Source organism: Xiphophorus maculatus, chromosome 20 (genome assembly GCF_002775205.1).
Source record: "Xiphophorus maculatus strain JP 163 A chromosome 20, X_maculatus-5.0-male, whole genome shotgun sequence".
Lineage (NCBI taxonomy): Eukaryota > Metazoa > Chordata > Actinopteri > Cyprinodontiformes > Poeciliidae > Xiphophorus > Xiphophorus maculatus.
The window spans coordinates 26,956,894-26,969,483 of record NC_036462.1 but is presented as its reverse complement, the minus strand read 5'-3'; the positions used below and the strand labels follow the sequence as shown (position 1 = coordinate 26,969,483).

The 12,590-nt window shown below is 39.7% G+C and overlaps 1 protein-coding gene across 2 annotated transcripts in view; it reads left to right on the top strand.

The window, feature by feature from the left end:
- Positions 1 to 12,590, top strand: part of LOC102225617 (cadherin-4-like) — a 301,946-nt gene that overhangs the window by 111,816 nt on the left and 177,540 nt on the right. For both annotated transcript variants that reach the window (XM_023325117.1, XM_005800636.3), the window contains exon 3: positions 9,438 to 9,461. In XM_023325117.1, coding sequence (XP_023180885.1) covers positions 9,438 to 9,461 — 24 coding nt within the window. The remainder of the gene's footprint in view (positions 1 to 9,437; positions 9,462 to 12,590) is intronic.

Below are 12,590 nucleotides of genomic sequence, written 5' to 3'. Positions count from 1 at the left end.
CACTCGTATCTAAGGAGAATTTAGAGAGGCCAATTAATCTCTCTGTCATGTTGAACTGTGGGAGGAAACCAGAGTACCCAGAGAGAACACACACACACACACACGCATAGAGGGAAACCCCATGCAGCGCTATCAACCGCAGCACTGTCACAGGAATTTTAGTTATAGGTATTTCTTCCTAACGTTTGAGACAATAGAAATTCCCCTGATATCTGTTTATTAATAGACATTTCCCAATACTGAGTCCCAGCCTGATACTTAATTAAATTCAGTGCTATGTGCAGTAAGTGCTTGAAAACATTGTTGCTTTAAATTGCAGTAAGTAACTTCAAAAATATGTTTTTTTTTACACCACATCTACTAAGTGTGTCTTTGTCTGTATGTCATAACATGGGACAGGACATTTAAAAAAAGAAGTAAAGTCAAGGTCCAATCTATCCTACTTGTGGTTCTACTGCCATCTGCAGAAATGCAACGCAATCTGTCAGGGCCAGGAGCGAAGGTCTTTGCAATGTGAATCAGGCTCATGTACGCATTGCTCAACATTGCCATTTTGGTGCAGCTTTTCTAATGGCTGAGGAACAGCTTACCGTTGTATGTGTAGCGTGTCCAGATGCTCTCTCCAAAGCTCTCTGCTGGGCTACAGCTCCTTCCACACAGCAGAGCCGCTAGTAAGCAGGGTCATAGTGGATATACAGTTTTCCTGTAATGGATGGTAAGTTGTTTCTCAGCCACTAGCACTGCTGTGGCAAACTGGTAATGTTAGGCAGCACGTACATGAGCTTTATTGACGGCGCAAAGACCCTCTACGTGGCTCTCTGATTGATTGTTTCTGACCAGCAGTGGTGTATGTTATACTGACACGACATAAGGACAGTTTTTACAAATATGTTAAAAAAAAACATTCTGTAGTTATCAACAGCAGCTTTAACACGTACTCCACCAGTCCTGAAAAATTAAAAACAAAAGGCTGCTGGTCTCATCTGTACCATATTCATGCCATGCTCTTTTCATTTATCGTTGATGGATTAATCAGTCCTCTATGAGAGACTCAAAACTCTGGTACTGTTTTCCAACCTACAAATAGCCCTACAATAAACGTCTCCATGATTTTGTTCTTAACTTGTCTGACGTCTTACTAATTCTTCATGATGCTGTCCTCTTTCAAACCTCTGAGACGCAGACCTTCCGCGAAATCCAACGTCGGTTTGCTAGCGCCGCTTTCCTCATTATTTCTTGGTCCAAACGCTGAGGAAGAATTGCAAACGAGCCCCGGCAAAGATGAGCCCTCTCTGCCCACCTGTCTGGTGAGAAGCTGTTGGTCGTTAGCGGGCATCAGCGTCCGCAGGTAGGAGCCCGAAAGGTTGACTTTGCCTTGTCCAAGCACCGACTGCAGCACAATTACACATACCAGTTAGTCTCCAATGCAATCTCTTCAAATGGGGGCTACCATGAATACACGCAATTACTCCTTCCGCAAGAGCTCCTCCGCTGCAACACGCCGATGCCGTGCGTCACCGCGCCTTCCATTCAGTCACTTCAGTGTAATAATTAATCAGACTAAACATACAATGCTTGACAATAAGGCTTTTATATTCAGCACTAATCAGACAACTCATTAGGCAGTAATGAGCCGTCGCTGCCTGCTCTTGTCGTGTTTGGGGGAACTTGGGTGCATGGGGAGAAGTGTTGGCGAAGACAACACACACATACACCTACACACGCACGCCAACACGTGCACACACACACACACACACACACACACACACACACACACACACACACACACACGCACACAAGCCCTCACTCCAGTAGTCCCACTCCAATTATGGTAGCATTTCACCCGGGAAGAAGCCCACTTACCCAGTACTCACTTTATGAATAATTGATTGTTTGTGCCAGTGTTGTATTTGTAAATACACGTCTGTTCTTTGATAAATAGTTTTCTAGACATACTCATTTGCTCAATTTGATTAGACTCTTAAATGTATTATTTATTAGCCGAAATTGCTCTCCGGTTATTAGTCATCATGGGGGCAACTAGAAGATTTAGCATAAGGACACAGCTGCATGCAAAGAGACGTTCTCACATCAATCCACGCTCGTTCACGTTGCAGGTGGCAGCTAGCGCGCATGCGAGTGCTTTGGTGAGTAGTTAGTCTGTCATAAGCATTTTTGACTTCTTTCAAACACGTTTAACTATGTTTTCAGGTCACTAAGTGACAAAGATCCAATCATTGAATCCAATGGACCATAGGTTGACTGTGTGATCTTAACGACCCCTTTAGTGACCTTCACTGGCCTTTTTGGTGTGACATCTCTAATATATAACCCTTTCAGATTTAGAGAGGGTACATTTCTCAAAAAAAAAGAGAAGTTCAGTCCCTCCCTATGTAAGTACTTTGAACTGTCATGTCTTTGACGATTGAGAATCTACAACAAGTTGTCATTTCTAATATTTATTAACCGAAGAAGCAACCTTTATCTGGTAGTCCATTTACTTATACGGGTCTCCACTCCTTGCTAGTACTGGGTTGGGCTGCCTTTTGCTTTCTGAACTGCCCTAATTATTTTTGACATAGATTCAAGAAGACATGGGAAGCCATTATATATTGATATTATAGCAAAATGCAGTTGCTGTTCATTTCTCCTTTTCCACCAGATTCACAAAGACGCCCTACTGGATTGAGATCTTGTAACTGTGGAGGCCAGTTTGGGTACAGTGAACCTTGAATTTTGTGAAATACACCGTGATAATAAAGGAAAGGACACGGTCAGTGAAGCTGTAGACAGTTCTCATTTGGTTCTAAGGGGCCCAAAGTGTTTCAAGATGCCAGGCCGCTGATATTAGGCAGGATAGAGCCATGCTTTCACAAAACTTACTGCATATTTTCAATATTGCAGGTGAAATTGAGACTAATTTCACCAAGCACCATTTTCCAATTCGTTATCATCTAATTTTGGTGAGTTTGTGTGAATTGCAGCCTCAGGTTTCTGTTCCTAGCTGAATGGAGGGCAACTGGCGTGTTTTTCTGCTGCTCTGGTCCATCTGCTTTAAGGTTGAGATGTGTTACGATGTGCCTTCAGAGATATTTCACATTCCTTGCCTATAATGAGAGATTTGAGCTACTGATGTCCCTTTCATCATCTCAAACCAGGCTGCCCATTTCTGTCTTTAACAAGGCTTTGTCATCTACACAATTGTAGCTCTAGAGTGCATGGCTGCATTGGAAAGTCCTACGAGATCAACAGTTTCTGAAATACTCAGAGCAGCCAGCATAGCAACAACAACCACGCCATATGTGAAGTGTCTTAAATCACTTTTCATACATATTTTGATTCTCAGCTTGGATTCCAACAAGATGTCTCCAACACGTATAAACAGCTAAACTCATCGGGTTGGTGGTGTGTAAATGGCTGATTCGCTGTTAACCTTTGAACCAGTGTACCTACCAGCTGCTACATGTAGAAAAGATTGGCTTTTTGGGGGGCATATTTCCAAAAGGGTGCAAAATGCAAAAAATAATTAGAGTTTCTTTCCTTTTAAGAACTTTTTTTTTCTACAAATCCCTAATAAACAGTGTGACTAATTGTGACCATTTGGATAATGTTGTAAAATGTGGGCGTCTGCGTCATTTCTTGCTTTGACTAATGCCTTTCACTGCAATGGTTTCCTTTTTTAAAAAAAAGTACATTGAATTTGTGAGGCTAATTTGAGAGGAAACTGGATGAATCTGATCTGGACAAGGACACAGTACATTGCTTAGGAATTTAAATGAATTTACTGGAGGGCAAATGCAACATAAATAAGTTTAATTTTCAATCTGACTGGCCACAAATTTGCCTTGGTTCTGTAATGCTAAAGTTTTGTCTGGCAGGTTATTGATCCACGGTCTTGGTGTGCTTAGGGCAAGAATCCAATCGCTTGGGACACAATAAATACACCATGCCGAAATGTTCTGTGTATTAATTTAGCTGGATATGATAAAAACTCTATTCTCTCATTTCTGCCTTCAGGGCGACCGTTTGATTACCACATGAGATGATGGCAAAACTACACGTTGCTACAACTCACCACAAACGCAACAGTCTGAGAAGAAAACAACAGCTGCACAATGTTTTGTGCTGCAGTCGTCATGGCGATATTGATATATGCAATATTCTAAACAAATGGTGCAATATGCTAGGCTGGTGCATTTCAATTGATGTGCATTAGCACCGTAAATGCTAATAATGCAATATGTTTGGCCGGCTGGATGGATTTTTACTGCGTCAAGCCCCAAGATGACTAAACTGAAAAGAGTGGTGGAGATGTTCTTATGATGGGGGGGAGGGAATGAAAATTAGGAAATTACAGCTTTATTATACCTTATATCATAATTCCATTGTTCTACAGTATCATCATAGCAGCATGTATTATAAAGCTCTACCACAAAAACAGACCTTTCTTTAAACAAGTCCATCACTCAAGCTTAACAACAACTGGTCAGTATTTTGGCTTACGCTGATTTTGATTTTTTTTTTTCACAACTAAATCATCCAACCATACATTTTCTGTGTACCCTTGTCCCTAGTGGGGTCAGGAGGGATGCTGGTGTCTGTCTCCAGCGAATGTTTCGGGCGAGAGGCGGGATTCACCCTGGACGGGTCGCCAGTCTGTCACACAAAACTAAATCATAAGAACATAATAAAAGTTTTTCAGCCAAACTGGTTTTTGTGAAATGCATTTGACAAAAACCGCTTTGCTTTAAGAGTCCAGTGACATCCCAGTGGCCGTGGAGGCTGATGATTTTAGTCTTGCGGGACCATTCTGTGGCCTTTGAGTCCGTCGCTCACACCATTAGCTAACGAAGCTCTGCAGCTTTTAGATTAAATCAGAGCTTACCTTACAAGTAGAAGCTTAAATTTTGGTCACTTCAGTTTTATATTATCTCATCCCTTTTATTCAAATGACATTAAGCTCCACTGCTGCTTCAAAAATTTCAGAGTTTATCAAACCATCTGAATTTCATGTGGGAAAAGAAATCGCATATTTTAAAAATTATCTGTGGAAGGTGTTGAATAAATAAAATGTACTTACTTAGTTCTAAAACTTCAGTTTCTTGGTGTACTTTCTGTTGAATGCAGACTCTTGTCTTTACTCTGAAGCTTCCAAAAAACAAAAGTTGTATGTTTGGTGATGGACAAAAGTTGAACGCTCGAAAGAATAGAACTTTACTGTAAACATGTTCAGCTGTCCTGTTTGCTGGGAGCCTCCTGCTTCCTGAAAGACAGTCTCCACATCAAGATGTTTTAGAAAATGGTTTCCTTTTCAGCACCTTCACGAACCTGCTTCCCCATACTGAAGGCAGCTAATTTTAAGTTCTCTGTACACCATAGAAGGTTGTTTGAGGTTCTGGTCAGGCAGTCGCCAGTTGGAGCTGAAAGAGCTGAAAATCAATCAAATGAAATCTCAAACTATGAACTCAAGTGTTGAGGTTCCAATGCAGGTGTTTCCAAGATATTGTTTTGAGAATAACACCTTGCAACCTTTGCCTTTTCTGATTTTCGGTAACTCTGCTGATCCAAAACGCTGCTGCTTGTGTTCTCACTAATTCTAGGAAAATAGGACACATCGCTCCTGTTCTAAAGTTCTTACATTGGCTCCCTCTGGCTTAAAATACTTTTGTTCGTTTATAAATCATTGAGTCTTCTGGTTAAAGTCTGCTCTGCTTCCCCAGAGTCGGATCCAAACATGGAGAAGCAGCATTTTGGTTTTTACACTCCTCTAATCTGGAACCAACATATAAAAAACTGATGAAACTCTGAGTTCCTTTAACTGGAGGCTAAAACCCCCATTTGTTTAGAGTTTTCTTTGATTGTTATATTCCTACTATTTACTGAAACATCATTACTTTTAGTATGTAGGCCATCTTTTATCATACCACTGAAATGCAATATTTTTAGGTTGTTTTATAGTTTCATAATGTAAAGCACGTTGACTTGCCTCGTTGCTGAAATACACTTGCCTTGCCTTATTGTTATAAATATAATCCCAAATTTACAAACAAGGTGCCGAGACACACGTGTAGCATCATTCAGCACAAGAATAGAGATGTGGATTTTTGTACAGATCCAGCCCAGCTTACCTCTTTCCAATCTGAAATGTTCTGTATTTTCTTCAGAGCTGCAGCCTTTAGCTGTTTGTCCGTGTTTTTGAATCTGCTGAATACCTTGAAACCTGTTGCGAAGGGGTTGTGGGCAGATGCCCAGCGACTCAGCGAGGGGGTGAGCGGAGTTTTTAAGTGTACTGATGGCTGTACACGCGCTCGCTGGCTTCCGCTCCTTGTACGTACTAGGAGGCCAAGGGAAGGAGGGAGGGATGAGCAGCCCCGCTCTGCACCATATGCCAAATATGAGCCTGCCTGCCAATGTGTTGGGGATGCTGGCAAGTGCCAGGACGGCTGAATTCTTGACAGAGGGAGATGAATAATTGAACATGTGCGAAGCTAAGTTCTGTTGGGATGGACCGGGGTGTCTTTAAACACGGGAAAGGGGAATAGACGGCCGAGTGTCTGAAAGCAAAGCGATTGTTTAAAAAGTGCTACGGTTTTCTCTCCTTTTTTTTTTGTGTCTCTAACGATGTCAAAAACTTTGCATGGAGTAAGCAAAAAGCGGTTCTTGAGTTGTTGGTATAGTAAACGGCTGAGATGGAAACGTATAAAACTCTGGCCTCCTTGCATATCATATCTGATATGCTTTGCGAAAAGAATAATTTTTTTTTTTTAAAACTACAAAAGAATGTTGCAGAGATATTAGTTAATATTCAAATTGTGGGAGCATGCCTGGATTAAAAATGTGAATAATTTAGCAGACATTTCCAACTAAACTTCCTCTAATTTGCTTTATATACTTTATATTCAATAGTGTCCTTTCAAGTTTTACATTGTTTCACACTTTCTAATTAAAAGGGGCGTCTTCTTAAGGAAGGGGGCATTAAACAGCTCTTTATACTTTGTCTGTAAAACTTTCTCATACAATATTTTATGTGGTGAACACATTCTGATTCTCCTGTTCAGCTACCAAAATTCACCGTAAGCCTCACGCACCTATTTTCTTGGTGATGTTGAGTCAACCATCACTGCGCCTTGAAAAGGTTACACATTTCCTACAGAAGAACTTTCATTTTTGTCTTTAGAGGTCAAAAACTTAAATCTATCACAATTTCTATAGTGACTTTAAGCAGCTATTGCACATTTTCCAATCTTGCCACATACGTTCGAGTATCTGAAAAATTTTTTATTTTTTTTTCACTGGAAAATTAAGCACATTTTGTGAAACATCAAGCGCTGTTCTGCTTATGTCTCTTTTTTGAATTGACTCTGTACAAAAGGGATGAAGCTGATGCATAAGGACTGAGACTGCTACCTGTGCAGTGATGTCATTTCTTTTTTTTGACCGCTTGCCTGATCATTGAATATTTTTAGTAGTTACAGAGGTATTTGCTGAATTAACCTGAAAACAGGTCGCGCTGCTTACAGCTGGAGCCACTCCAGGCTTTTAGCATGCTGAGGTGAGAGAACCAGCCAACTATAGCATGATCTTATGTAACACTACTGAGTTTTTGCTGCAATATTAAATAGTTCTTGCATAAACGCAGTTGCAGTTGCAGTGATCATGCCACATAATGTTTCTGCTAGAACAGACCTTTCTTTAAACAAGTCCATCACTCAAGCTTACCAACAACTGGTCAGTATTTTGGCTTACGCTGATTATGATTTTTTTTTTTTTTTTTTCACAACTAAATCATCCAACCAACGATAAATCGTTTTTATCTACTAATCGAAATTTTTATGAAGATTTCAGTTTTGGAAAGTCAGATATCCATTGGGTTTCCATAGTGATGTCGCTCTGCCTATTACCTACCATGTTGTTTTAAAGGCATGTTTTACAGCCTGTATTTAGTTGTGTTCAGGTCGACTCTCATGAAATAAAAACAAGATTTTAAAAATATATATATTTTTTTGTCCTTTCTAATTTCTTTTCAAGAATAGAAAGCAGGAAAAAAGGCTGGACAGGATAGACCGACCGCAAAGGTAGTCCAAAACAAGGTGGTGATCTTTTAGTCTTCTACAGCCAAACACTGTTTCACGTAATTGAAAAAGTTCCTTTTCGCTTTCATCTGACAAGAGCTCCTTCTACAGCAAGGGAAACGCTCATTAGTACAAAAACATGTCAACACAAATACACGCTATATTTTTGTGTCAAAAAAACTTTGAAAACCATGTTTCATTTTCCTTCCCATTAAGGACTCTGCACCGCTTTGTGTTTGTCGGATAGCATTCAGATAAAATATCTTTAAAAGTTTGCGGCTGCCAAACAGCCAAACGTGGAAAAAGTTCACCAGGGTTGCAAGTGGTACTGCAAGAAACTGTAACCTGTTGCAATTGTGTGCGCAGACGGTAGCGCACGACTCTCTGAAGTTTTTTTTATTTATTTTTTATTGACAAAACATAAGAGACAACACAGACATCACGTCAGGTGTTTGAAGATAAAGATGAATTTTGCTGCCGGAGGCGATGATTCCAAAAAATAAGGCAAAAAGAAAGAAGAAAAAACAAACCAGACTTGAATCCTGTTTTTAAATGATGTTGCCTTCATAAATGTAGGCGACTGCATGGATGTAACAGCAAAGTTTCCTCAGTAGAGGCTTTACTTTATGTTGCGTTTACATCCCCGTCCTGCTACTGTTTCTTTTCTTTTTTTTTTATAATTATATTTATTGGTTTTCAATGTTTTGACAAATAAACAAATACAATACAAGAACAAGAGAACAATCCAGCTCTTATAGTTACATACCTGTATATATACATATGCATACACATACACACATATACATACATACATACATACACATACACACCAAAGAGAAAAGAAGGAAGGGAAAAGGAAAAAGGAAAAAAAACAATGAAAGACAAATGGTCTACACCAGAACATTTCAGATGTTTACAATTCGGTCCTCCTCAAATTACAAATCCTCTCCAAAGAAGCACAGAAGTTTCAAATCCTACATAAGAAATAAAAGGTTCCCAAATTTTATGAAAGTTATCTTCTTTATCGTGCAGTTTGCTCGTTAAATAGTCCAGAGATATATAGTCCAGTACTATATTTAGCCATTGTGATTTACTTGGAGCTTTGTCAGAAATCCAATTCAGTACCACACATTTTCTTGCACAAAAAGTAAGCATTCTGTTGCGTTTACATCCTCGTCCTGCTACTGTTTCTGACTTTCCATTAATCTTCAGGAATTGATCTGCTGGCTTCCCTTGTTTACCTGTGTCTTTAATATTGCAGTGCCACTTTCCCTGAAACCTATTATGTTCTAATCATCACTGTCTCTCTCTCTCTCTTTTGTCTCCTCCCCCAACCCTCTTCCCCACCCTCTTTCTTTGTGACAGATACCACCCTGTCCAGCAAGCGTGGTAAGTAGCGCCGCCTCTCGCTCATGTGATTCAAAGCCATCTGTGCGTGGACTCCACCCGCGCCGGCGTAGTTGCTGCTTGCACTGATGTGAAGGGAACCGCTCTCAGATGCTTAGTCTCGGTTGGGGCCGGAGATGGAGGGGGTGTAACCGAGCCACAAACACCATTTGCATCACCGGGAAGCTGTCACCCCCTCCCCTCTCAATCACAGTGAATGTCACAGAAAATGTTGAAAATGAGGGGAGAAGCATCAAGCGAAGGCAATTATGAAAGCAGCATCCACACACCCATGTGGCCAATCAGAATTTCAGTTCAGCATATTTTCTCTGCATGCTCTTCGCTTCGACCTACTTAGTCAATTTACCCCCTTTTGACTCCAATAGTACTCAATAACAAGCCGAGAGGGGGCATCGTTTTCTGTTCTTTTTTTGTTTTTTCCTTTGAGTCTTTGCAACTTTAATGGACCCCATCTCGGTTTAGACTAAATAAAGGGTAGATGGATCTCTCCCCCTCCCATCCTACTACGGCGGTCTCTGTGGTGCAGTCACTGCTGGCTTCCTGAAACTCTTTGTCCAATGAATGTGAAAGTCCATCTGCTGTTCTGCCTTTTGTTTCTCTCTACAATTTGCCGGCGTGATTGTGCATCGTCCAGCTATCCGGACCGGGCGCTCGTTCTCTCCTAGTGCTTTGTTTTCTGCCGATGCACCTTTTGTATGCGTCGGCGGCACATTGTCCAGATTGTCCAGACAAAAGCGGGGAATCTGGCTGAACTCTCCTCGACTGGTGGCGGCTTGAGGTGACCGCCGCCAAGTCACGCTGATTCGACGGGGCCTGTCACAACGACTGATTTTGCTGGACCATAAATTGCCACAGAAGTTACTGCGGTAATCAATAATATTGTTGTTTTGAGGCCATTTTCATGTAATAAATATCGGTAATGGCATAAGAAATGCAATAACGCAATAATTCTCAATCATCTTCAATCAACTTTAAATTCTTCTGAGCATTTAACATTGGAAGACATTTTGAAAATCCAAAGTAAATAAAGGAAGCAACAGAAACAACAAATAAAAGGAATTACAAAATTGTGCACCAGAGTGAAGACTTTCGTCATCGAGTTTTTGGTTAAAAGACAGAAACCAAAGAAAGTCACTCAAATGGAAATTCTAGAGGTCTTTTTAGTTCACCGTGAGATGGAATTAATTTACTGCTTATTGCGACAGGCCTCCATCCGACAGCATCAGTCGGGAGTGGTAGACAGATATCCAGACGCTGGGAGTCTGGTCTGGGGAACATCAAAGAGTCAGCAGGGGAACAGGAGCATAAAGCTGCAGTTTAGATTAGGCCCTTGAGGGGGGCTTTACGTGTGTGTGTGTGTGCAGCTGGGATATACTTTGCTTTCTGGTGGAGGAGGTGATGATACACAGCACAGTGAAGCTGTGTGATCAATATTTCATTGCTGAGCTAGCAACAGTGTTCTGTGTTCCTGTTGTTTGGGTGTTTTTCTTTTTCTTTTTTTTTTCCAAATCCAGTCAGGAGTCGGTGAGTAGAAAGGCAACAGGAAGCCACAAAAATATCAACATTTGCTTTAATTTGTGGTGTTGATTTTTGGACTCCTGGTTGCTCCTAGCAGAGACGGTGACTCTGGTCTCAGACTTGCGAAGGCCAGAGCCAAACTGACTTCCTCACTCGTTTGAAACTTCAGACTTAAATGAGACTCTTGGTCTGGGATTTGACGTTATCACCTCCTGTAACCAGAGGGGAAAGCAAGCCAGTCAATAAGTTACAGATGGCAGCTCTGTTCAAACTCTGCCAAATGGTGCGTTTGGTTTATTAGCTAGGGTTAGGGTTACATATTGTAGCCTCCTATTGTCTAACATTCATTTCTGATTATTTCAGAACCAAAAACAATAAATCAGAATTGCATCAAAAAAGCAAACTTACCTTAATAATCATACTCCAAAATGGTTATTTTTGGAATAATCATTTTATTCCAAAATAAAAACTAGTAATCTAGTTAACTAGTTAACTAGATATTTAACTGGTTAAATATCACTAGTTAAATTAATTAACTAGTGATATTTAGCAGTCATTTTTTTCTGTTAGGTTCGATGATTTTGGATGACAACATATGAAAACATTAAATTAATTTTCTCAAATAATTTGAATATTACATGAGACCATTTGAGATTTCTAACAAAATAAATATTGGTAAACTGAAAAGTATGCATATATGCTGCACATGATATGCTTTCAACACTTGAATGAGTCAATATTAAGCAGGGATGAAAAAATATATATGTATATATATGCACTTTTATGTGTTGATTTTGATCATTTAGTTACATAGATTTTTAGCATGTTTAAAATTTTAATGCAATTAATCTTGTTTTTTTGTTATTTTTAAGGTACAAACACAAAGGTTCCGGCCGGAACGTTTGTGTTATGATTGATTAATTTGCGTGTTTCTGGTACGCCTGTAAATCTGACGCACAGGTGGCACCGGAAAACGGTGAAAGATGACAAAGCTGCTTCTCTTGACCCACTGTGGTTTCATTTTTGCTTAAAAATCCATTGATCTGATGGGACAATGAAAAAGACTATTGTTGTGTTCAAGTTGTGCAAAATCGTATTCAAGTCTTAAATACAATCTCAATGCAAAGCACATTGCTGCTTATGTGAGCGATCGGGAGTTCCTGAAACACATGACAGCTGAATAGTAGGACTTTGCACCAATCTGATGGTTGAATAATCTAAATAACAGATTAAAAACAATAAATGTCTTTGTTGTTGAGCTCGTATGTCTATTTATTCAATAATGTAGCAGAAGAAAAGGATTTTTGAATGAAAGAAGTTGCTTGTTTTGTCCATCTAGTTCTCCATTAAATTGCCATTAATTATTCAAATTTAATCACAAACACGATTAAAAGTTTTAATCCAGTTTCATCAATATTATATAAATATGTGGATTATTGCATCATTACTGAATTGCAGTTCTTCAAAATAAAAGCCCCTCCTGTTTAAGTCAAATAGAAGTACAAATGTTAATCTTGTTTTTTGTTGGTTTTTTTTTCTTTTGCATAAATGTATGTTTTATATATAATTGGGTAAATGTGCTTCGGTTAAGTT